The sequence below is a fragment of the Zootoca vivipara genome, chromosome 6, assembly GCF_963506605.1.
Source record: "Zootoca vivipara chromosome 6, rZooViv1.1, whole genome shotgun sequence".
NCBI classification, from domain to species: domain Eukaryota; kingdom Metazoa; phylum Chordata; class Lepidosauria; order Squamata; family Lacertidae; genus Zootoca; species Zootoca vivipara.
The window spans coordinates 47,426,233-47,452,868 of NC_083281.1; the positions used below are offsets into that span (position 1 = coordinate 47,426,233).

The window sequence follows — 26,636 nt, forward strand, 5'->3', positions numbered from 1 at the left end:
TGATATGAAGATAGTTGAGAATGGTCAGTGCTGCTTATTGACATGCCTTGAAAGAGGGGGATAAATACACCTTTTAGATCTCTTTAGCCCTCTGGCTGGGAGTACAAAAGCCCCGTTGAAAAGTGTTACAAGATCACTAAACCGTGTTAACCAGGCTAGTAAAAAAATGAGTTTGATCCTGACCAAGGTAATTGCAATTAGTTCCCATTGAAATCCATGGGCTTCAGATTAATGTGTCCCATTGATTCCAGATTTCTCCTTTGCATTTCAGACCCTTCTCTATCGAGCCCTCCATTGGGACCCTTGGAATCCAGGAAACCACACAATTCACCATTGACTTCCATCCTCAAAAGAGTGGTAACCACTGTGAGGACCTTGTAGTGCATTATGACACAGGTGAGTGCAAAATAAAAGGATGTATCATTTTCTTTTAGCTTTCTTGTTGTGGAATGAAAGGGTACATAAAATCAATCCAGTGTAATCTAGGAACCTCTACTGCAGATGCCTTGCTACTTCCATGGGGCTGCTCTGCTGTCTGAACTGAAGTCACTTCCAGGAGTTTGGCATGAGAGTTGCACAAGAGCCCTGCTGAAATGAACGGTGGCTGCCTAACAGCATTGCTTGCAGACTTTTCTGCAACATGCTTCACCTAACCCTGCTTTGCCTACTCGCTGATTCCTCCCAGGTCAACACAGTTTCTGAAGCAACAGTGCTCAGTAACCCTTTTTTGTGTGTGTGTGTTACCTGCCAGCTGCTGTAATAATGGTGCCAAAGCAGCATATGGGTGTGACACTTCCACAGGCACTAAATGACAGAAATCTCTTCTGTTGGATGAAGTTTTCAGAACTGCTAGAACAATGCTGTATGTGAATGAGTGCCTTCAGTCATGTCAAGAGGTACCTAAATTGAAGGTTACATCTGATTTGGCCCTCAGACTTTGGCTTAAGCTCAAGAGAAGATCTTCATCCAAGCATTTGATGCAGCAATAGTACCAGCAGTTTGCAGTTGTCCTGCCAAAGATGCTGTTTATGCCAGAGCCTATATTTGAAAGGTTCCATCACAATGTGGAAAATCCCACTCTGCTATCACTACTCAGCCGTGATTCCAATGTTAAGATGATCCTGACGTACTCAGAGAGAGAAATACCTTTGTATTTTCACTAGAACCAACCCCTGTATGCAGCGCATGGCACCTGTGCATTAACAGCCTGGCTTCTCTTCACAGAAGGCTGTGTGCCACTGAGTCCCCTTCAATCCAGACTGCAAACTACCTGGCCTGCATAGCAGGATACCAACATGATTGATGGTGGCATGTCTCACCCTTTCTGAAGCACCTTACCCAAAAAGATGAATTGGTGCCTGATTCAGGTTTTTGAGACTTCTATGCTGACAAAACAACAAATCAATACTGTTATACGCTCAGTCAATTGTCTGCATCTGTTATGCTGAGAAGGCACACACGCACACACATAGCTGAGAACCACAGTAGTCCAGAACAAGATTGCAGGGGTTCTAGGCACTTACACAGGGTTTTTTGGGGTGTGTGTGTGTTGTGGTAGGGAAGGGAATATGGCACTGTTGGTGTGTATCCAACCTGTTGTATCCCATGATCCACACTTGTGGGTGTGATATAACCATGTGTGCAGGAAAAGGACAACGCACTCAAACACACTTTTTTAAAAACAACATTGAACAATCAATTTTTAAATCAATGTTTAATTTGTGCTAACGCACTTTTTAAATTTAAGCGCTATTATGCATAACTTTGAAAATATCTTTAAAGTTATTTTAGGGCAAATTAGAAGGTTGGGTGGAAAAGCATGATGATAAAATGTTTGCCAGCTAGAAAGACTAGAAATGGCAGCGTGCTAAAACAACAATCCAGTATTGATTTTGCCCTAAAACAGTTGCTTGTTTAAGTGCTATTGCATAATTTACACAAATTATAAACTCAGCTGTGAAAAATAAGCATGCTGATAAAAGGGCTCCACTGGAGAAAGGTAACAGGGATGGTATGCCAAAGTAAATGCATGGTAAATGCTTGCCAAAAAGCATTATTATTGCACATGCCAACATCACACCTTTTGAAAGGATGGGAGACAAGCACTAAGCCTATCTATTTCTGTGGAGATTGCACTGTTCTTCCACTATTTTCACAAGCCCCAGGTATTGCTGCTGAGACAATGACCTAGACCAGGGGTGTCAAACTCAAATTCATTGGGGGCCGCACCAGCAGTTTGGTCACCCTCAAAGGGCCGGTTGTATCTGTAGGACTATGTGTCCACTCTTTATTATCATAAATTATTGTCACTGCATTCAATTATTACTGTTTTTTGTAATAATTAAGTAATAACTAGCTCTGAAAGCAGAAACATAGTCAGAATAATGGCAAGTAGATATTCAAATGTACAATTATTGTACAATTTATTGAAAAATGATTTTTGGTAACTGCACTGGGTGGTGGAGGCTCGCTAGGGTTTCATGCAGGACCTTTGCAGAGCTACTAGTGCCTGGAGATGCTGGGGTCCTTCTGCATGCAGGACAGATGTTCTGCCAGTGAGCCACCACCCTTCACCAAAGGGACTGGCTGAGGTTGACTCCCTGGAGCTGTTCTCCTGGTTCCAGGGTTTAAGGGCCAGAAGTATAAAGCAGCATCCCATGTTTCTGAGGAGAGCGAGAGGGAGGGGAGGGGAGGGGAGGGGAGGGGAGGAAGGAAGGAAGGAAGGAAGGAAGGAAGGAAGGAAGGAAGGAAGAAAAGAGGGAGTGGGAGGGAGAGAGGAAGGAAGGAAAGAGGGGAGAGAAAGAAGAGTAGGAAATAAGGAAGGGAATAAAGAAGGAAAGAAAAGGAAAGAGGGAGAGAAGACGGAAAGGGAGAAAGAAGGAAGGAAGTAGAGGGAAAGAAAGAATAAGAATGAGGGAGAGGAAGAAAGATGGGAAGGACGGAGGGAAGAAAGGAAGGAAGTAAGGAAGAAAGAAAGAAAGAAAGAAAAGAGGGAGCAGGAGGGAGAGAGGAAGGAAAGAGGTGAGAGAAAGAAGAGTAGGAAAGAAGGTGAAATATACTCGGAGTCGAGAGTGAATTTCATGCTCTTTATTCAGCTCATATTCATCAAGGAGAAGAAGAGAAGACGAATGGCTCTTTTCCCAAAACCATCTGCTTATATACATTATTTACACAATGGGCCTTGCGTGATTGGCTACTTCAGGGCTACACCTGTGGGCCAATTATATTGTGGATTGACTTCTGCCTGCAGCCTGATTGGCTGCTCCTACAGGCCAATCAGGTAGCAGATTCACTTCTGCCAGCCGCCTGATTGGCTGCTCCAGCAGGCCAATCAGGTTGCGGATTCACTTCCACCTGGAGTTGGATTGGGTAGCTCCCGCTGATTCTGAATCCTATTGTTCTAGGATTCAGCTCAGTACATAACACCCCTCCCCTCTAAGTTCCAGTCCTGCCCGGGAAGTTGCATTCGTAGTCCCCAAGGTCTGCTGGCCGCCTCCGTGTGCGTTGTGGCCTGGGGTGTTCCTTGGTCAGGGGTTCTGGTTCTGGCTCGTGTTCCGAGGCTGCTGGCTGTGCCGGGGCTGTCTGGTCTGGCGCCACTGAACCACTAGGTTGTGACTCTGGTTCCGGTGTCCTTCCAGCCTCGGGGCGCCCCTCTGTGCCTACTACTTCTGCTTCCCCTGCCCACCCCTCTCGCTCTACAGGCCTCACTGCCCTGCTGTCCCCTTGGGACCCCTCTGTCCCGCTCTCCTCCCGGGTTCCTCCTGGGAATCGTCGCCGTAGCTGGTCGCAGTGGCGGCGCCAACATTGCCCCCCTTCCGTTAGTACCTCGTACGACACGGGACCGGTCACCTTGGTGACTGTGGCGGGTACCCATGCTGGGCCTGCCCCAAAATTCTTTGCATACACTGGGTCCTGGGCCACAAATGTCCGGGGGTTCCTGCCTTTCCCCACCACTACCTCATCCTGAGCTCTGTCGGGGTGAAGTCGGTCCAGTCTAGTTGCAAGGCGCCGGCCCATGAGTAGTTCAGCTGGGCTCCGGCCCGTCGTTGTGCTTGGGGTGCTGTGCTGTGCTAGAAGAAATGCGGCAAGGCGGTATTCCCAGTCCCCTTGTGTTATGCGGCGGAGGCTGTCCTTGGTGGTCCGCACCATGCGCTCCGCTTGGCCATTGGTGGCAGGGTGGAATGGTGCTGAGCGGATGTGGCGGATGGCGTTCTGCGCTGTGAAGGTCTGGAACTCCTCTGACGTGAATGCGGTTCCATTGTCCGAGACGAGGGTGTCAGGGAGCCCGTGGGTTGCAAACAGCTTACGTAGTACCCGGATGGCTGCCGCCGTAGAAGTGGACGGTACCAGTGCGACCTCCAGCCATTTGGTGTAGGAATCCACCACTATGAAGAATGTTTTTCCCTGGAAGGGGCCAGCGAAGTCCACGTGCAAGCGTGACCATGGATGTCGGGCGGACTCCCAGGGCTGGACTGGGGCCCTTGGGGGATCCGGGCGGGATTCTTGGCAGGTCTGGCAGTGTTGGACCCAGGCCTCTATCTCTCTGTCAATCCCCGGCCACCACACATAACTCCTGGCAAGGGCCTTCATCCTCACTACCCCTGGGTGTGTCTCGTGTAGGGCTGTGAGGACCCTTTTGCGGAGGGGCTGGGGAACAACAACCCTGCTTCCCCATAACAGGCATCCCTTGTGGGCCGACAGTTCATGTTTGCGGTTTGTGTAGCCAGCGAATTCTGGCCCGGCGCTGCTGCTGGGCCATCCTCGCCACACCCAGTCCAGGACCCGGGAGATGACCCTATCTTTTGTGGAATGGTGCGCAACTTCTTGTGCCTGAATGGGTCGGTCGGGAAGCAGCTCCAGGGTCATAACCTCTTGCGCAGGTGCTGGGTCGGGGCCTGTTTCTGGTAGTGGTAGCCTGCTGAGTGCATCTGCGTGGCCCATCGCCTTCCCAGGGCGGTGGATTAGTGCATACTGGTAGCCGGCAAGGAAAATTGACCACCTGAGGACACGTGGAGACAACACTTGGGGGGTCTGCTTCTCGGGGGCAAACAGGCCAAGCAACGGCTTGTGGTCAGTCACTATGGTAAAGGGCCGCCCGTACAAGAAATCATGGAATTTTTTTACGCCCTTCACGATTGCCAGACCCTCCTTGTCAATCTGTGAGTAGTTTCGTTCGGCTGCAGCAAGCGTCTGGGAGAAGTATGCCACCGGCACCTCTCTTCCATCCGGGAGTTGGTGTCCCAGGACAGCGCCGATGCCATAGGGAGAGGCGTCGCATGCCAGCACCACTGGCAGCCTCTCGTCGAAGTGTGCCAAGACCGAGTTTGAGACGAGCAAGTCCTTGACTGCCTGGAATGCGGCCCTTTGTCGCTGGCCCCACACCCAAGGGGCCCTTTTATCTAGGAGTCTGTGTAGGGGCTCCGCTACCGCTGCCTTATGGGGAAGGAAGGCATGGTAAAAGTTCAATAGTCCCAAGAATGACTGAAGTTCGGGCTTGCTCTTGGGCGCTGGGGCCTCACAAATGGCCCGTACCTTGTCACCGGTTGGATGGACCCCTTCTGCGTCCACCTTAAATCCCAGAAAGTCCACCTGCGGCACTCCCAGTAAACACTTTTCCCGCTTCACCTTGAGGCCCGCCGTCTGGAAACGGTGCAGGACGGAGCGGAGGCGGTCCTCAAATTCCTTTGGTGTGGGCCCGGCGATCAGTACATCATCGAAGAAGGGGGTGACGCCAGGAATCCCTTTAAGGAGAGAGTCCATTAGATTCTGGAATATGCCTGGTGCCACGCTAACGCCAAATTGCAGCCGCTTTACTCTGAATGCCCCTCTGTGCGTCACAATCGTCTGAGCCTCTGCTGTGGCTTCGTCCACAGGCAACTGTTGATACGCTTGGGCCAAGTCCAGTTTGCCAAAGATTTTTGACCCAGCCAGGGTGGCGAGGACATGGCTGACCACTGGCACCGGGTATGCATGGGCCGTGAGAGCCTTGTTTATGGTGCATTTGTAGTCTGCACAGATGCGGACCGAACCGTTAGGCTTGACGGGTGTGACAATTGGAGTTTCCCAGGGGGCGTTGGGCACCGGCTCCAGCACTCCTTGCTCCACGAGCCGGTCCAATTCCTCGTCTATGCGGGGTTTCAGGGCGTACGGGACCCGGCGGGCCTTGTGCCTGATGGGTCGTACAGCGGGGTCTAGCTGTAGGGCAATGGGGGGTCCTGTATATCGTCCCAATGCCCCATCGAAAACCCCTGGAAACTCTTTGCATATGGCGTCCACGTCCACTTGTAAGCTAGTGCGGTTCACCCCGGTAACGGCTAGCCCCAGAGGTCCAAACCATGCCAGTCCCAGTAAGCTAACGTAGGGGCCCTTAACTACCAGCAAGTCCAATTGTTGCTTTCGCCCTCGATATTGCACCCTGAAGGTCCCCACCCCCATTGTAGGGACCTTACGTTTCTGGAAGTCCCGGAGGGTGAATGGGGCCGGCCTTAGTTTGGGACCCCCATTAGGGCACAGTTCCCTTAATGTTCGGGCCGAGATTATGGATAGAGTTGAACCCGTGTCCAGCTCCATGCGGCATGGGGCTCCCTCTATCTGTACCTCTATATAAATTTTCTCTGTGCTGGGATGGGGCAACTGGAATACCTGGTAGTCCGTGATCTCCGTCGAGTTGCCTTGGTGCATGGTGCCGTGTGACCTGGGGCTCCTGGGTCGGTCATCTGATGCTTGTCGACGGGTGAGTCGAGCCCGACACACCCGGGCGATGTGTCCCAATTTTCTGCACTGCCTGCACTCTGCGTTGCGGAAACGACAGGTCCTCCTCTCGTGGTTCTCCCCGCAGCTTGCACAGTTCCCTCCTTCTCGTCGAGGCTGCTGTGGTGTGTGTGCTGCTTGAGTGTGCCGCTGTACTCGGTGTACTTCCTCCCTGTCAGATTCGGATTCGTCGGTGAGGTCTTCGTGGTAGACCCTCGGTTGGGATGGCGGGGCCGGTCGTGCCTCTTGCGTTGACCTCTCGGCGGCTTCGGTTGCCAGGGCTTCCTCCAGAGCAATCTGGAACGTGAGGTCTTTTTTGGCGTAGAGGCGTCGTTGCAACATCTCGTCCCTCAGGCCACCGACGAGGCGGTCACGAAGCATGTTCTCCAACTCTGAGAAGTTGCATAACCGGGTGGCTTGGCGGAGGGAGGTCACAAACCCAGTTATGGTTTCCCCTGGGGCTTGCCGCTTTGCGTAGAAGGCATTTCGGCAAGCTACCACCGAGGGCTGTGGTGAAAAGTGCTCCTTCAGCCGTTCCATTATTGTTTTGTAAGAGACGGTAGCGACATCTCTAGGTGCAAGGAGAGCCCGGGCGATTTCAAACGTCTCCTCTCCACAGACGCTGAAGAATGTCGCCCTCTTCATGGCATCGTTGGTGACTTCTTTCGCTTGCAGGAGGAAGTTGAAACGGGCGGCGTACCCTTCCCAGTCTCCTGATGCTGGTTTGAATGGCAAGAAGCTGCTGTCGGTTGCCATTCTGGGTTCCTTGGGTCCTGGAGCTGAAGCCTGGATGCACGGTGCGATGCAGCGGTGCAGCAGGTGGCGGTGCTGCGGTGCAGTGCGTGGTGGCGGTCAGCTCAGCAGGATCCCATCCTCGGCGCCAGTGAAATATACTCGGAGTCGAGAGTGAATTTCATGCTCTTTATTCAGCTCATATTCATCAAGGAGAAGAAGAGAAGACGAATGGCTCTTTTCCCAAAACCATCTGCTTATATACATTATTTACACAATGGGCCTTGCGTGATTGGCTACTTCAGGGCTACACCTGTGGGCCAATTATATTGTGGATTGACTTCTGCCTGCAGCCTGATTGGCTGCTCCTACAGGCCAATCAGGTAGCAGATTCACTTCTGCCAGCCGCCTGATTGGCTGCTCCAGCAGGCCAATCAGGTTGCGGATTCACTTCCACCTGGAGTTGGATTGGGTAGCTCCCGCTGATTCTGAATCCTATTGTTCTAGGATTCAGCTCAGTACATAACAGAAGGAATAAAGGATGAAAGAAAAAGAAAGAGGGAGAGAAGACAGAGATAAAGAAGGAAGGAAGGAGAGGGAAAGAAAGAATAAGAATGAGAGAGAGGAAGAAAGAAAGGGAGCGGGGGGGGGGGTCGCCGCCTTGATTCAGCACCAGAAAAGAGCGCGAAGGGACCCAGGCCAGGGGCAAAAAGCATTTCCCGTGCAGCGTGAGGCAGCGGGTGTCCATTTTAGGAGAAGTGCGTAAAGCCTCAGAGTTGCATGTTCATGAGGCTGAGCCGCTGCTGAGCTCACGTTCATGAGGCTGAGCCGCGGCAGGAGGAGGAGGAGGAGGAGGTGACGCAAGAGGAGGAGGCGGCTTGCCGGGTCGGTGCCCGGCAGCGCCGTGCGGAGAGTCCCGAGCCTCTGGGACGCAGCAGTGCTCTGTAGCACTTTGAATCCTCCACGTGGCGCTGCTGGGTGCTTTGTCTGTGCTTCAGCAGCAGCAGCAGCCGTTTCCAGGCGCCGAGCCGTGGCAGGAGGAGGAGGATTCAAAGTGCTACAGAGCACTGCTGCGTCGCAGAGGCTCGGGACTCTCCGTGTGGCGCTGCCCGGCGCTGACCCGGCAAGCTGCCTCCTCCTTCTCCTGTTGTGGCTCGGGGCGCTCCACGCAGCGCTGCTCTGGCTGCCTTTCTACCCCCCGCGGCCCCAGCTGTTTGTCGGCGCTTTGTCGGCGCGGCGCTTCAGCAGCAAGGTCCCGCTGCTGGGTCCCGCTGGCTGGGGCGCTCGACGGGCCACATGACGAGGTCTGGCGGGCCAGATTTGGCCCGCGGACCTTGTGTTTGACACCCGTGACCTAGACAGTTCCATTCCATGTCTGGCCTAGGAAATCTTCTAAAGAGGAAGATTCCTTGTTGGACACACACAAGCACCTGTGTTTTGTGGAGCTTGTTGAAAGAAAGCACTTCTCAAAAAATGCAGGTCTTCTCAATTCTGTCAGTCCTCCATTTCTCATTTGCTGTCTCTCCTAGGGGAAGATATTCATGTAGGCTTATATGGAGCAGCTACAGACGTCAATGTGAGACTGGACAAGAACTCCTTGATAGTTGAGAAAACTTATATCACTTTAGTGAGCCAGAGGTCTGTGGTTATTCACAATCGGAGCGATATCATTGCGCGTTTCCAGTGGAAGATCTTTGCAACACAAGAAGAGGAAGAGCAGAAAAAACAAAGGTAAGCTTGAGGGCTCTGGATTTTTTGGGTTCCCCACCCCAAACTTTTAAATTCAGTATTATAGTGAAACATATTCACAATCCTTACTCACTTTCAAAGTTTATTACACCATAGTTTCATATAATTATGCAATGTATCTAATATAACATATAAATACAAATAAAGTGGCCAACTGTTCCCAAATAAAATATATATTTAAAAAGAAATCCCTGTTAGCTTGTAGGGTTTTATCTTCAGGTTACAGAGAAAGTATGTGTGGTTTTTAAGAAGTTTAAGGTGTCACATAATTTGAAAAACAGTCCATCATTTGGGTACTTTATGGTAAGTATTCTTCGAACCCTCCTAGTGTGAAACCAAAACGTGTGTTTGTCTAGGTCAGGGCAGTACAACCAAGTGGGCTGCAAGGGTACTTTGACATGGATCTTGCAGGCCATACACTGCCTTGTGGTGCACGGGAAGTGGGGTGGGGTGAGACAAATTAGGCCAAAATTGGATGCCTTCACACTGCCTTCCCAAAGCTGGCTAAGTGAAGTGCTGGGCTTTAAGAAGGAAATGTGGGGCTCTGGCAGGGTCCTAGAGTCCTCCTTTCTCCTTCGCAAAGCTGGGGAAGCGCTAACTTGGTTTTGGGAAGGAGGCAGGAGGACTCTAGGACCCTGTCAGAGCCATCATGCCTCCTTCCCAAAGCCCAGCACCTCACTTACTTGACTTTGGGAAGGCAGCATGAGGGCTGCCAAAGGAGGTATTGAGAGTCTCATGTGGCCATTAGGCCACATCTTGGGCCACCCTGATCTTGGTCAATGCCAATTATATTATTGCATGCCACCCCAGTCTCTGAGTGGTGCATGATTGCAGGGGTTCCAGGTGCTTACACTGGGTTTGGTTTCCTCAGAATAAGGGACGACCGAGACTATGGTGTCTCTATGATACATGGTTTATTTATACATATATAAAACCTGAGCCTATGATGGAGGAACTTACAGCATCAAACCTGTAAGAAGGTCTTCTTCCAATAGCCACACCTTGGATTCCAGCAGAAATCAGGCATGGCTCTTTCACTCAGATGCTCAGCCTGCCTCTAGCCTTTAGCTTTCTCTCACACACACCACCACTATAGTTTTTGTCTTTCTAACTAACAGGTAGTTGAGGGAGGGCCCACCACCCATTTTATCGACCCATACTTAGGCCATTATGGCTCCTACTAGATAGTTCAACAATTGAATCCTTGCTGGATCCAGGAATTAGAAGGATCTCAGGCAGTCAGCCTAACCTCTACCCCCACCCCACCCCCCAAAAAACTCACAACAATTTTAAAGTACAGAACATCTTATACAATTTCTACACCAGCCACATTTGTGTAACTCTATTGCTCTGTTGATTCCGCTGGTTCCTGTGGCTCTAACAGTGCTCTCAGTGTGGACCAAAGATGGAACTTAACAGGCACCAATCAATGAGCTGGTTTCTTGTGGCTACCTATCAATGCACAACTTTGCATGATCCCCTCAGCACAATATGCATGTGCCTGCTGTTTTACCACACATGGCCAGTCTCCCAAAATTCGATTTCCAACTTGCACCAACTTTAGCATGGACAGTAGATTCCTTGATGCTAATGCTGCTTTTGCACAAGGGCAATACAAAGTGCAGCTACTGGGCCATGGCAGCAGAGTGTGTGTGGAGTAACTGGGTAGCAGAGAAGGAATTTTAACAGCAGGAGAGGTGAAAAATGGGCAATCTGTTGGACCCTTCCAACTTTGCACTTTTCTGAATGTTGCTGTTCCTGTTCTCCAACCCAAAATGTGTGAAAAATGTTTATGTTAAGGGAAAGTATGCATTAAAAGCCCTTCATTGGTGAAAGCAACATCTAAAAATGCATCCCATTAAGGAAAATTGCTTGCAAAAATGTGGCCATTATGAGAAACATGCACTAAAGCACAGATAAATTTTATGATGAGTTTTTTTTTAAAAAGCTAATGCTAGCGGATGTGGAAATGTGGTGACCTGAAGAGTTGGAAAATGAGAAATGGAAAGAAACCGAAACTTCCAGACTCATTCATCTCTAGCAGCAGACTCTGCTGCCATCAGAGTCTAGAGCTCTCTGAGAGGCACAGAACAGGTGGAGAAATGGGGTGGGGATGGGGTGGCAGGTGTAGCTACGAGAATGGAAGGGATCTGTGGCAGGATGTCTGGGGCTGAGTTGGTGGGCTGGTCCTTGCCTTCTACTTGCTGTGGATTTGAAGGCACCTGTGGCTTCCCTAAAGGACCAGACTGCAGGCGACACTACAGTAGCTGTAACCTTCCTCTTTGGTCAGAGTGAGACTTGAGGCCAGTGAGTGTATGGGCTATATGCCCCAAGGAGAAAGAGGAACAACTTGGGGTAAGGGGGCTCAGAGTTACAAGCCAGGAGCTTCCAGGGTTCCTTCCCTTCTCCCTCAATAAAAGGAGGGTCTTCAAGGATAGGTGCAGGGTGCTGAGAGGGAGGGGAGGCAGCAGCACCCAGATTCTGACACCCTTCTCAGACTCCAGCCCCTGCTGCTAAGTCTCAGTGCTGATGCCCAGAGGGAGCATGATGTTTGCCCTCCATCTCCAGTGGGGCAGAAGTGAGGATGAGTTCAGCCCCTTCCTTTCCCTGCTTCCACCCCTCTGGATCCCTGTGGCTGACACAGCCTCTCCATAACTGCACAATTGGGAGGAAGTGAGGGGGTGATTTTTGTTCCTATGGGGACCCAGATCTGAGCAAGTAATGGGGTTTGGGGCTGCAAGGAGAGGTCCCTCAGCACAGGATCCACATGCAGGATTACCGGTACCATAGCTGCCTGAATTGTGACTTGTAAACAGGCTGGCCCTACTGTTAGGCAGAATGAAAGAGTCATCTCTGGTGGCAGCTGCTGAGGGGTGGGGAGCAGACAGAGGTGTGTGAGTCATGCAGCATCCCTGTAAACACTCCCCCCCCCAGGTGCAGTGAAAGAGGATGCTGCCCCATCACCAGTGTTAAAATAAGATTCAGCTGCCAGTTGGTTGGCTCTTGTACTTGGAATTGGGAGAGAGAGTTGGTGTCTTGTCCTTTGCCTCAGGCAATGAAATGCCTTGGGCTGGGCCTACCCGTTAAGCACTACATTATGCTGGTCTGATCTAAGCTCTTCATGGGAAGGTGAATTTCAGGGCTGAATGCAGAGCAGACTCTTCATTTCTGGACACTTTTACCTTGTCATGAGAATTAGGATCCCAAGACGGCTACTTGATGTGTTGGCTGTCAGAGCTGGAGGGATTGGTCTCAACATTCCCCCAAACCTTGAAAACCTGCTGTTTATCCTGCAAGCAAATGCCAGTTGTAGCCTGAGAGTTCCCGCCATCCTCTCTTGCTCTCTTCTATGGAGACTCCAGTTTCCCAGCTTGCAGCCAACCCTCCTTGGCTCCAAGTTGCCTATTACAGTACATGATCCATTTCCTCCTTCCTTTCCCCTGCGGCTCCAGGCTATGCCATACACTGCAGGCTGAGGAAGAGGGTATGCTGGATGAGCTCCTGGCTGAGTGTAATATGCATCCTGATCTTCGTGAGCATCTCTCCATTGTTACCCGTACCTTTCAGAACCGCCAGGCCAGGGTGCAGGAAGACTCCATGCTCTTCAACAATCACGTTTTTACTGTTGAGCCTCTGGTAAGAAACTGTGCTTAGAAATTATGACAAGCATAGGAGTGCCTATGCCATTTGTATGCTGTGTTCTGCTATTTGCATGCTGTGTTCTAAAGAAGCTTTTGGGTATTCTCAGTAATCCTCACCCAAACTTTGTGAGGGAAATTCCTTTCCCCCCTCTCCCTTCCTTCCTTCCTTTCTATTAAAAAGAACAGCGTCAAATTGCATATACAGTAGAACCTTGGTTCTAGAATGCCTTGGTACTCGAATATTTCGGCTCTCGAACACTGAGAACCCAGAAGTAAGTGTCCAAGTTTTCGAATGTTTTTTGGAAGCCAAACGTCCGATGCAGCTGTTAGCTATTGTTTCTGGGGCGCTAGCACTAATCAGAATCCACGCCTTGGTTTTCAAACGTTTCGGAAGTTGAACGGACTTCCGGAATGGATTACGTTTCAGAACCAAGGTACCACTGTATCTGTTATTCTCCTCACACTGGAGATGGAAGGCTGACCAAGCAATCCTGTGTTTGAGCTATGTTGGCTGAGGGGCTCTTGGATTTGGCAGAATGCAAGATGCACTGCCACTATGGGTGTAGCCCTGGTAGGGTGGCAGACAGCTGCCCCCCTAAATACAAATCAATACAAATTTGAGGTTCTGCCCCCCAAAAAAACCTGCCCCTCAAAATCCTGATTGCACCCATGACTACCACCATGAAAGATAAGGCCAATGAAACACCACAGGTATGCTAGCAGAATGCTCTGCCATTGCAGCTGTTCTGCACTAAATATATGCTAGCAGAGCATGGTTTAAAAAGTGCAGTCATTGATAGGATGGGGGTAGCACTGGGCAGAAGCCATATTTAACACTTCTTACAATTATGAGGAAGAAACATCAACAACCTCAGATATGCTGATGACACAACCTTGATGGCAGAAAGTGAGGAGGAATTGAAGAACCTTTTAATGAGGGTGAAAGAGGAGAGTGCAAAATATGGTCTGAAGCTCAACATCAAAAAAACTAAGATCATGGCCACTGGTCCCATCACCTCCTGGCAAGTAGAAGGGGAAGAAATGGAGGCAGTGAGAGATTTTACTTTCTTGGGTTCCATGATCACTGCAGATGGTGACAGCAGTCACGTAATTAAAAGACGCCTGCTTCTTGGGAGAAAAGCAATGACAAACCTAGACAGCATCTTAAAAAGCAGAGACATCACCTTGCCAACAAAGGTCTGTATAGTTAAAGCTATGGTTTTCCCAGTAGTGATGTATGGAAGTGAGAGCTGGACCATAAAGAAGGCTGATGGCCGAAGAATTGGTGCTTTTGAATTATGGTGCTGGAGGAGACTCTTGAGTCCCATGGACTTCAAGAAGATCAAACCTATCCATTCTGAAGGAAATCAGCCCTGAGTGCTCACTGGAAGGACAGATCCTGAAGCTGAGGCTCCAATACTTTGGCCACCTCATGAGAAGAGAAGACTCCCTGGAAAAGCCCCTGATGTTGGGAAAGATTGAGGGCACAAGGAGAAGGAGATAGAAGATGAGATGGTTGGACAGTGTTCTCGAAGCTACCAACATGAGTCTGACCAAACTGCGGGAGGCAGTGGAAGACAGGAGTGCCTGGCGTGCTCTGGTCCATGGGGTCACGAAGAGTCGGACATGACTAAACAACAACAACAACAACAAAATTATGAGGGCACCTCCATCAATAGTGGAGCTGTACACCATCCTCGGACCCAGCACTAGGACATTCCCTCCCATAAAATCATAGCATTGAAAGGAATGAGGGAGGTCATTTCTGCAGGGCAGGGTGTGCAGCTACAGCATCCCTGGCAGTTGGTCATCCAGTCTCTGCTTAAATACCTCCAGAGGAAGAAAGCATACCACTAGCTAAGGGAGCCTGTTCCACAGTTGAACAACTCTTGCTACCTGCTTCCTTGCCATTTCCTGTAGTCTGGAACAACAGGGAACACGCCTTTCCCATCTTCTGCATGACTGACAGCCCTTCAGATATTTGAAGACCCCTATCATGCCTCCCGTTAATCTGCTCTTCTCCAGGCTAAGGCTAAGCATGTGCAGCTCCTTCAGCCATTCTCGCAAACTTTGTTGCTGTGCTCTTGAGTAGGGGGATGACATCAGAGTTGTATAAAATTATTTGTAGTGTGGAGAAAGTAGACAGATAAATTTCTCCCTCTCTCTTGAAACTAGACCTCACTGGGGGTCATTCAATGAAGCTGGATGTTGGGAGATTCAGCTTTCTCTTCTGCTGACACCAATTAAAACCTTGCTTGCAAGCAGAAAAGCTTGTAATTATTGTTATCTCTGTTTTTTCCAAAACCTTATACCTTGGATGATGTTGTCATAGAACCTTAGAGCTTGGAAAGGGAGCTGTAAGAACATGAAGAGCCTGCTGGATCAGGCCAGTGGCCCATCTGACCCAGGATCCTGTTCTCACAGTGGCCAACCAGATGCCTGTGGCAAACCCACAAGCAGGAGCAGAGTACAAGAGCACTCTCTCTTCCTGTGATTTCCAGCAAATGGTATTCAGAAACCCTCTCCATGAATTTGGTGAATCCTCTTTTAAAGCCACCTAGGTTGGTGGCTGTCACTCATGGCTTTCAAATTTCGGATTTGAAAATAAGGGATCAGCAGCAGCCTCACCTGTCCTGGGGACAGTCTACGGTATATCTAACAATCCAGGATAGCAGTGGGAAATGGCACTGGAATAAGGGGATTTCCAGCAAAAAAAGGGAAGGCTGACAGCTGTGGCTTGGAATAAGGGAGTTTCCCGCAAAAAAGGGAGGGTTGACAGCTATGCTGTTACTGACTCCTGTGGGACTGAGGTCCTTGTAGGCTACCTAGTCCAACCTGCTACTTAAGGCAGGAAATCTGGAACTGAAGTTCTCACACTGTGAAAACTGTATGTGAAGAGCAAGATCTCCAGCAGGGAACCAGTAAATGACAAAAGCCAACTAGGCTATATCCAAGATGATTTGTTGTTTTCACTAGTCTGCAGGCATCACTCCAGAGACCCACTGGTGAGTCAGAGTCACCTAGTCAGTAAGTGGTGTTAGTAAAGAGTTGTTTCTGGGCTGCAGATCTAAGCTCTTTGTGGTCTGGTCTAATCTTGTTGCTTGAACAAAGCAACGTGAGGACAGATTCTGAAACTAAAGGGTTATGGAAAAATAAAGAAACCCAACTTTAAAAAAAGAATATGTTTGTGGAAAGTAAAAAGCCAAATGATCTGAACATCTTTCCAAGCCCATGGGAAATAAATGGTTATGCAACTCTGACTTTCAGAGTACATCTCAAATTTAGCTTGATTTGGTTTTGCAAAGAAGCATGATCTGTCAGCAAAAAAGCTGTGGGGGAAGCCCAGGTGGCTTTTGCTCTTCTAACTGCTGAATAGCTTTGATTCCATTTGCAACATCTATTAGCTGCAAGTCACATTGTGAACATGTGCGAGCTGACTCCTTGGAAATGGAAACCAGAAGCAAAGGGAGGTAAGGTGTGTGCTGCTATTGCACTGCCCTTGACAGGACATCACTGCCCTCCCCTTTAAACATGCTGCTCTGTCAGGAATCTTAACTTTTTATACCCTCTTATCAGATTGTTGCAGCAGCAAATAAAAGCTGAAACACAGCTAAACTCAACCGCCTAGAAGGCCACTTGGCAAATGCATATTTTCCAGAGCAAGTTCCTTTTAATTAGCTGGTGATGTATTGCATTTGTCAGTCCACTGATGAATGAGCCCATAATATTTTGAGGGTGGGCCTGCAAGCTTAGATATTCTGGTGATGACTCCAGCCAATAGGGGAAGGACTGTCTGGGAATGTGTGCCAAGGAGGCAACACTAAGGCAATGGGCTTGTAATGGCTCCATTCTTAACAGGGTGGTTTTACCTGGGTGTGTCTGACTTTCTGGTTTCCTGGGGAAGTCAGGATACTGGGAACAAACAGCAATTCCAGTGATGCAATTCTTATAACATTATTGGGCTGCATCCGAAACTCTGAGAGGCCAAGTAGGAAGGAGCCTGGTAAGCTAGCTCCATATATAAGGGCATCCTTGGTCTTGCTGATTGTGGCATGAAATGAGGGCTACACAACCAACCTATCTGAATCTGTCCTGCTCGCTGACCCTTCAACATGGGCTGTTATTTTGCAGGCTCTTGGTAAGAGCTGCAAGACCCCTGAAATGAAATGCCCACTCATTTGTGTGCACTGACCATCCAGCACACTTAGCTCTAAACCTCTGCTTCTCAGCTCATGTGTGGACGAACTAGCTCATGTGTTTGGTTGTAAGCAGTAAGAGGAAAATACCATTAGTTCTGATAACAATATGTTTTTCTAAACAACAAGCCATACCAGGTCTTTTTTGATAACTTAATGGATTTTGTGGATAAAGTTCTAAGCACTTGATCCAACCAATATACCTTGACTTCTGCCAGGCTTCTGTCAAAGGCCGATGTGACTTTATTGTATGTGGTTTGAAAGAAAGCAAGGTAAAGTAATAATCATGCCAACATTAGATTGGAAAGCCATATCCTGTGATACACAGAGTTCAATGTTCCTTTTCTGGTGCCTTAGTCAAATATTTGACGTGAGAGTAGCAACTATGATCTTCAGATTTGTCAACAATACATGTCCCCTGCCTGAAACCCTGTAGAGTTGCTGCCAGTCAGTGTAGACTGGGAGGGGGGGTTGTTCTGTTTTTGTTCTTATTTTCATTATGTATTGTGTATGTGTTTTATATTGTAATTTTATGTTGTGAACTGCCCTGGGATCTACAGATACAGGGCAGTATACAAATTTAATTTAATTTAATTTATAATAATAGTAGACAATACTGAGCTAGATGAACCAGAGGGCTGACTATGTGTATGACAGCTTCCTAATGCTCAATGTACAGTAAAGTGTTACATACATACAGTAAAAAAAATGAAAGGCACGAGTATAAAATGGAAGGCAGCCAGCCAAAGACCATTACTGCAAAAGGTTTAGCAGAGAGAGTTGTTGGAATACACACTGAGCATGAGTCAGGTGTGTTGTTTCAGTGACTCAAACGGTCACTGTCAAGACCATAATGCCCAAGTCTTGGGAAAGGAGAGTGCTGCTCCATTGAGCACTGGTTGGTTCGTCAACAGAGCAATTAAAGAACCTGCTTGGGTAAGAAGGTGGTATCTTCTTCCTTGAAGGAATGCTTGGGCTCTTAGAGGTGCTTTAGATGTCTTGGAGGAAAAAGTGAGGTGCTCCATTGGGTCCTCTAGCATTAGGGTCTCAGCCCCCACTTTGTGTCACCTAGTCCAGAATTCTGTTTCCAATGGAGGCCTGTCAAATGCCTCTGGAAAGCTTACAAGCAGAGCATAAAGCAAATAGCCACAAGCACATGTTTGCTGCTGGCACCTGCCACTTGGTGGGACACTGTTTTTGAAGAAGGAGGTCTTATTAAGCTAGTGCACAGACAGGAGTAGGGAGGATGAGACTTGGATGTGTGAAACTGAGTAAAGATGGTATGGGATAGCTTAGCAAGGGGAAGGGGACTTTTCAGAGGCCCCAGGTGCCCCTAATTTTGGGTTGGGAAACTGCCTTGCCATGTCTTGTTGGAATATTTGAACACAGAAGACAATCCAGCAAATGCTGCACTTCCTGCTCCCCAGGTTGAAAGGATTATTTAGACCTGCTTCATGTTGAGAGGGCAGAGCTGGAAGTGTGGTGCTTAAAGTGTTTTTGAAAGACCTCACATATCACTTTCCTTCCATCTTTAGGAGGGAGAGGTTTGGCCCGATTCCACAACCGAAATCAGCGTGATTTTCAGGCCACAAGAAGCTGGGGTTTATCACCGAACTGTATACTGCGATATCTCAGGTATGATATTCCCGCCTCACACTGTCATTATGGGATATGTTAGGTGCTTTCAGACTTTCTGAAGTCTGGATCAGTAGGCCTCCCAGTTATATCAGATGCCTGCCAGCTTGATTGGGAGGTGCCTAGCACAGTCTGAATCACATATTCAAGCCTGCTCTGCTTGACAAGAGGAAAGAAACCAGCCCTGAGCATGTTTGTTTGCCCTTTGCAGAGAAGCAGTGTGTTGTTGCAGGCTCTGGACTGGAGCATACCTAGCCATTGGTGAGGTTGGCCCCTGCCTAGGGTGCAGGCCCAAGGAGGCATGGAAATCGTGCTGCTAGTGTGTGTGGGGTGGTGGTGGCAGAAAGGCCATGTGAATCTTTCCTCTCTCTCTCCTTCCATGTTTGGCCACCCCCAACCTGGCCAGAGGCTGAGACCAGGGGAGCATTGCTCCTGCCACTTCCCCGACCCCGACATTGACATTGCATTCCCATGTATGGTCGCGTGTTGCTCTATGTTTGATTCTCGTTTGAATTGCAACACAGGGGTCTGTTTTTTGTATTTACTTCCCCGACCCAGGCAGCAGGAGGAGGAGCACAGCACAGCTGTCTTTGCAATAATAGCAGCTGCTGACACATTCCCTTCTCTCTCTCTCTCTCTCTCTCTCTCTCTCTCTCTCTCTCTCTCTCTCTCTCTCTCTCTCTCTCTCTCTCTCTCTCTCTCTCTCTCTCTCTCTCTCTCTCTCTCTCTCTCTGTGTGTGTGTGTGTGTGTGTGTGTGTGTGTGTGAAATCTTGAATGGAAGAGAAGTTGGGGGAGGGAAGGAGTGTGTAACCCTTTCTCCATAGCCACTTTTCTGCTCCATATCATTTTACCCAAACTTAGTTTCTCTCAACGTTGTTTCAAATGTTTCCACCACAAACATGTGGAACACTGAATGTGAGTATCAAATGCAGTGGGAGGGAAAAGTATTGCTGGGAGGAGGACATATTTGGAGTAGAGAAACAGTAGTACTTTGTACTCTTTCAAGAAAACAACCATATCCTTGTGGTCTTTGCAAGAGCACGTAGAAATGGTATTATGATCAGCCACTCACAATAAGCCACATTGATCCATCAGGGTTCCATGGAGAGGGAAGAAGAAATTTATATTTGTTGACAACTTGCTAGCTATTCCTTGAAGAACTTGACTGCTGATCCCCAGTATAGGACTGGGAAGGTCTAATCAGTGGTGGCCATAGCTGCCAAGTTATCCCTTTTTTACAGGGGTTTTCCCTTATGCTGAATAGGCTTCCTCGCGAGAAAAGCGAAAACTTGGCAGCTATGGTGGTGGCTGGTGGAAGGCAGAGAGGCCAGTAGGAAGTGGAGCTAGAGCCAAAGAGAGGCAGAGCCAACCAATTCTAGTTTTGCCCCCATCCTCCTCTCTACTTAATGACAACACAGAGATTGAGGAGAAAACTGACAGCCAGTGCCAGCAGCCCTGGAACAGATGTACGAAAGCAGACAGGTGGGGACTGGCTGATGGCAGACCAAGGTTGGTGGGACAGTTAATGGACCAGCCTTAACTGGGTCTTTTTCTTTATAGTATGGTTTATATTCTGCCTTTCTTGCATCCTGGAACCCAAGGTGACATACATGGGATTGGGGGCAGACCAGTTTTCAGGCAGTGTTCTACCCAGCTGCTGATCAGAGCTAGCCTGCTTAGCTTCAGTGGCAAAAACATCTGGAAGGATGGATAGCACTTCAAATACAAGTACAGCAGAAAACTTCACAATTTTCTTCAGCTTTAATAACAACAGTAGTAAAAATAATTTATGAAGTCCTTAAACTAACTTTAGGTGCTATAAGAACATGCATCAAAATAGGGGTTGACAGCCTTATTTTGACAACAGAGAACTAAGAACTTGGGTGCATGAAAGCCAACTGTAATTAGAAATAGACCACCTGAAATAAAGGAACCTCAACGTCCTATTATTTAAAAAGAAAAAGATTCAGTTGAATGAAATAATATGAGCTAGTAATGTATTGTGTAAATAAGAAGTGATGAGAGAAAATGCACAAAGATACAGAATAGGGGAAGAGAGTTGGGACACAGGAAGGTACTAGAAAACTAGAGAGGATAACAGGAAAAAAATCAGAACAGAAGGATACGAAAAAATGAAGAGACCTAATGTAAGGAATAAGGGTTCTTTGCCTCGTACTTTGCTTCTGTCATGCAGGGGACAGCTCTCAGGCAGAAGGAACTATTGATCTGCCTAGCTGGACCAACTGATCTTGGGAGCCAATAGGAACTTGACTGCCAGGCTTATATAACTGTCCCTCCTGAGGGAGTAACTGCTCTAGAAATTCCCATGCTGCATCTCACTCTTCTAGACTGCTGCCTTTCGGAACTTGACCACCCCATATGACCATGGCTATGTTCTTGCCCCTGGCTGCTCTTATTTTTGTTTGCTGCTCTGGACTTTGGCTTCTCCCTGACATAACTATGCCCTCACTGCTGTCCCTTCCCATGGATCATTTGCAGGCCTAACCCTGGAAGGCTGTGACAGTCCCACAATATGGAATTATAAGGAGGAAAGAGTTAAAACATCTCCCTTGGCTGAAAGCAGAACAGGGACAGCGGTTTAGCTGCCAGACACAAATGCAGTGTGTTAGTACACATTTGTGCTAATTACCATGTGTGGTTGTTGCCAAGCAAACCCCATGCAGTGATGAGAGAGAGAACACGAACTTTTTAAGGGCTAAAGCAGAGGATTCAACAAATGGATGTGCCACACAGACTACAAATTAAAGCATCCACTTACACAGTGGGTTTCTTCTTCTTCTATAAAGTATATATACTTTCATCTAAAGCCCAGGGGGAGTGATACTTCCCTGGAAAGCCCACCAGAAAGACTCAGTTATTATTAACCAGGAGCTTTACCCTTTGAGCAGAGCTCTTCCTCCTAGTGTGTTGGGCTCAAACCAAAGTAATAATATTAGCGTCCAGGCAACATGATGGATCCAGGACTCCAAGTAAGTCAGAGGAGACTCAGAGATTAATGAACCTAAGTTAATCAGTAAACCTACTCTAAGTATAATGTAGCTAGATACAACACTGTAAATCTGCATGACCAGAGAAAGTCATGCACACACATGCTGTTACAAGACTGTCAGCTGTCATCTACAATGTTTGAGCTTGCCTTGCTTGAGTTGGCTTCCTGGCTATATATCTGTCTACTCGGGTGCTCAAAGTATGGACCTGCTTCTGAGTTTTAGCCCTCTCTGCACCATTTCTCTTGAGTTTGATGCATTGATTAGAATATCCCAACATTAACTTTTCATGCTTTTTCAGAAATTGATGTAACTTTGAAATTACAACTTGTGCAAAACAGTTGTGATGGTCAGACAAAACCCTAGCTGTTGTTTCAACTATTTCTGTCAGACCAGTTTCACTTTTTTGCTTTAGTGCTTCCTTCCACTCAGTATCTTTTGAGTTCATATCCTAAAGGTAGATTCTCATCTTCCCAGGGCGAGAGACCCGGCTCCCTCTGCGCATCAAAGGAGAGGCCATGGCTCCCAAGCTGCTTTTCAACTTTGACCAGCTGGATGTTGGGAAAATTTTTGTTGGCTCAGCCCACAGTTATGAGGTGAGTCCTGTTTTTCATCAGAGCTGTGCTCTGCCTTTCTTCCATGAGCTTAGGGCATTCACATTGTTTTATCCTTTGAGGTCACTTAGGCTAAGAGAAGCAGGATATCCAAGGCCATCCAGTCAGAGCCATAGCTGAGTGAGGTTTTGAACTCATGTCTCCCTGTCTAAAGTCCAATACTCTTATCTACCTTTGGTTCATAGAAGCCAACCTCCCACATTCCTAGCCAAGGATTTTGTAATCTAGACATCTGTGATGATGGTAACAATAGAATGGAAGTTGGAGACAGCAGCACCAGTTTTAACAGAAATGTAAATGAGTTGCTTCTTTGCAGGGGCGTACCCAGGATCAAAATTAGGGGGGGCAAGGGGTGGGGCAAGGGGCGGGAGGGGAGGGGCCACAGTGGGAATGTGGGTGGGGCTACGTTGCCTGCGCCGCCCAGCTCTTCCGAGGAGGCGGCCCCAGGCTCCCGGCGCGAAGCTCCAGAGGTGCGCGGGGAGTGCAAGCTTGTGGCTGCCTCCTCCGCCTCCCAGGTCTTCCGAGGAGGCGGCCCCAGGCTCCTGCTCCCGGCGCGAAGCTCCAGGGGCGCGCGGGGAACGCGAGCCTGTGGCTGCCTCCTCCGCTTACGCTCCCCGCTGCTTAGCGCTCCTCCGCTTACGGTCCCCGCGCGCCTCTGGAGCTTCGCATCGGGAGCGGGAGCCTGGGGCTGCCACGCCTGCGCCCCTCAGCCTTTTGCTTCTAGGGGGGGCAATTGCCCCCCCTGCCCCCTGCCTACGCCCATGCTTCTTTGAGAATTAAGATTGTTTTCATCTTTTTCCCTCCCTTGCTGCAGGCTATCCTTTCTAACAAAGGAGCTATTGATGCCCTCTTCAGCCTGGTATGGCCATCCACGGCCCTGGGTGCCTGTTTCACATTTCAGCCCAGTGAAGGAATAATTGAGCCAGGAGGCCACCAGGCCATTCAGGTCACCTTCAGCTGTACCATCCTGGGACAATTCTTTGAAGAGTTCAAATTCAGTGTGAATGGATCTCCCCAGCCTGTGATCTTAGTGATTAGGTAAGCTGGAGAAACTGTGGCAATGAGTTTCATGCATATCCCTAGGGAAGTTTCGAGGTAAAACTGATGTTTAAAAAGAAAACATTTTTGTAGAGATACAGACACACAAAGCTATACTGACAACCCACTTCCTGAGGTCCATCACATTCATAACTCAAGAAGGGGGTTATTCAGACAATGGAGGTCCCAGTTCTCTACTGCTGTCTTGAGCTGTAGTCTGTGACAAAGATGAGTGTGTGTGCACATATGTGCACATGTGCATGTATATTCAAATGCATCTGGTGTTAGATTCTGTATTCCACAACAATTCAAGCATAACTCTCTCCCTTGGTCCCCTGACAACCACACTTGTATGTTGCAAAGGCAGGGTGGGAGCCTTTGGCCCTAAAAGTTCTGCTTAATCCTTCAGCTAAAGGTGACTTTTCTCTGAGTCCTGTTACAAAGGAGTCTCTGTTTTCCCTCTCAGGGGCTGCGTCATTGGACCGACATTTCATTTCAATGTCCCATCCCTTGATTTTGGGGATGTCTCCTTTGGTAAGTTTGCACTATTTGTGGATTGTTGTTGTTGTTATTATTAATTATAATTATTAGTTAGATTTCTTTAAAAACAAGGGCAGTTGTGAATCCTACTTGTAGGCTAGACTGGCTTTAAGGACATAATAAATGTGTTGCTCAAGCAGACCAACATCCATCTAATACACTAGTGTTCTGTTTCCTACTAAGGGCTACCACCCAGGTGCTCACAAAGAGCAGTGCATGGAAATCATAATGGGTTTGTCCCTTCATACCCAGATGACTTAGAGTAGCCTTCCCCAACCTCTGTGGCCTTCCAGCTGTTTTGGACCAGTACTCCCATCAGCCCTAGCCAGCATTGCCACCAACTGTAGGGAGTACCAGCTTGTCTTAGAACATGCATTTTGCAGGAATAGAAATAATAGGATGGGGAGGGCTAGGTAAGGGCAGCTGAGAGTGTGCTCAAGGTGAGGCATTGGTTCTTCTCCAGGAAATGGTGATTGCGAAGTGAGTTTTAAGGTGGGTTTTGAAGAAAGAGGTGGAAGCTGTTCTAAGAGAGCCTAACAAAAGTAGATGGGATGGGGGTGGCGAAGAACCAAGAGCTGAGGAAATACAAATAAAGAAATCTTCAGGAAGGATTAGGGTTGACTGGGATTAGTTTCAGGAAAGACCAAATAAAGTACCACTTTATGCAATGCATAATTTCCTTATGGAATTCATTATTGCGAGAACAAATGATGGTCACTGGCTTTGAATAATAAAAAAGACCAGTTAATGTCTTTCAAAACTGATTAGCTATGATAGCTAAATGGACTGCCTCTGAACCTTGAGGGTTCCAGCTCTAAAAACCATCAAATCAATGAGGAAAGGAGAGCTGTCTTTCCATCTTATGGACTTCCAGAGGCATCTGCCTCACCACTGTGGCTGGGCTAGGTGGACTGTTGGTCTGATCCTCTTGTTATGTTCCTATTGCTGATGTAGCTATTCAACCCCCCTGTTCTCCTTGCAGGCCTGTATTTGTTTCCCTCTTCCTGCTGCAAACTCATCTTCCCCAATATATTCTTAACTCATTATTTCAGATAATTTGCATTCCAGTGTTGATCCTGGCTCCTCTGTCCCAGCCTCATTAAAGACAATCTGACGTTTAAATGTGAAATCAATAGTGGTGTGGCTGAAGGCGTAATTGGTGCTTGATAGCCACCATAACCTGCCCCATCCTGCTCCATATTCCTGTTATTCAAGAGAACTCATTACTTTTTCTGCACATTTTCCATTTCTCAACACCATTTCATTTTAGCCCTCACCTCTTTGTTTTTGATGAATAAATTAGAAATAAAAATCCAATCGAGTCCTTTTTGATGCCTTGGCTGCTGGCTGGCCTACCTGGAGAGCTGCCTTTGAAGAGTGTTTCGAAATTCCAGCTGGTTCAGAATGTTGTAGCCAGACCAGAATACCTTGGTCATGGTGATCAATACATAGATAACCTCATGTCTGGATCATTTGTAATGGCTTTATATATGAGGCTTCCCTTAAAGATGGCTTGGAAGCTTCCATTTGAGCTTCCATTAGTGCAGAACTCAAATCCCAGAATTTTGACTGGTACAGCCAGGTAGGTTCATATAGAATCAATTTTGAAAGAACTGCATGGCTGCTTCTTTGCTTCTGAGCCCAATTCTGAGTGCTGGCCCTTTTAAAAGCTTAGAAAGCCTGAGACCCAAATACATGGTGGAGTTCCTCTTCCCATGTCTTAAGATCTTTGATCAAGGCCCTGTTCTGAGTGCCTTCTGTAGTGGAAGTATGTGATGTATTTTAAAAGGAAAAGCCCTGAGTGGGGAGGGCATTCCAAAGTTGAGAGGGGGGGGGTGCTCTCATTTGCAAATACAGACATATCTTGGAGATACTGCAGGTTCTTTTCCAGAACATCACACTAAAGTGAATATCGCAATAAAATGAGTCACACAATTTATTTTGTTTCCCAGTGATATATAAAAATTATGTTTACACTGTACTGTATACTAATCCAGGCCCACCTGGCTGCAGAGGCTGAAGGGGGGGAAACCCGGATATAGCCCTTGCCAGCTCCACTGCTGTGCCCAGAAGAGGGGTATTGGCAGGTGGTGGGTGGGCTTCCTCCCACTGGAAGTGGCTGGGCTGCCTGCAGCTGAACCCACATCCTCATAAGGAGCAATATCTGCAAAGTGCAATACGTAAAGCGAAATGCAGTAAAATGAGGCATGCCTGTGGACAACATACTTCAAGTGGCACCAATAGGACAATCTTTTTTGTGATGTGACATAGTTTACATTGTAGTTTTTATAGTTCTGTTTCTCTGTTTCACTGTGACATTTTGTTAATCTGTTATATTAAACTGTTAGTATGATTTTTTTTTTACTTATGCCTATTGTACCTATATACCTAGAGTACCTGGCGTGCTCTGGTCATGGGGTCACGAAGAGTTGGACACGACTAAACGACTAAACACACATTGTACCTTTTTGTGTTGATCTACCTTTTGTGCCTATTTATGCTTATCCTGGAGTTGTCTTGGATTAAGAGTGGTCTAGAAACTGTGTAGATTGGAAATTAGCCTTGAGAAGTGGGTGTAGGGTTGTCTTCCCTTCTAGCATATGGCTTGGAGCAGGCACCCCCAAACTTTGCCCCTCCAGATGTTTTGGACTACAATTCCCATCAACCCTGACCACTGTTCCTGATAGCTAGGGATCATGGGAGTTATAGGCAAAAACATCTGAAGGGCCACA

General features: G+C 48.0%; 1 protein-coding gene across 7 annotated transcripts in view; it reads left to right on the forward strand.

Moving 5' to 3' along the window:
- The window catches only part of HYDIN (HYDIN axonemal central pair apparatus protein), a 174,777-nt gene that overhangs the window by 13,497 nt on the left and 134,644 nt on the right, over window positions 1–26,636 (forward strand). For all 7 annotated transcript variants that reach the window (XR_009557771.1, XM_060275916.1, XM_060275918.1 and 4 more), the window contains 7 exons: window positions 272–396; window positions 9,012–9,213; window positions 12,684–12,867; window positions 18,604–18,703; window positions 22,190–22,308; window positions 23,141–23,364; window positions 23,831–23,898. Coding sequence is in view for 6 of the 7 variants with exons in the window: in XM_060275916.1 (XP_060131899.1) it covers window positions 272–396; window positions 9,012–9,213; window positions 12,684–12,867; window positions 18,604–18,703; window positions 22,190–22,308; window positions 23,141–23,364; window positions 23,831–23,898 (1,022 nt within the window). In the remaining variant the exon portion in view is untranslated. The remainder of the gene's footprint in view (window positions 1–271; window positions 397–9,011; window positions 9,214–12,683; window positions 12,868–18,603; window positions 18,704–22,189; window positions 22,309–23,140; window positions 23,365–23,830; window positions 23,899–26,636) is intronic.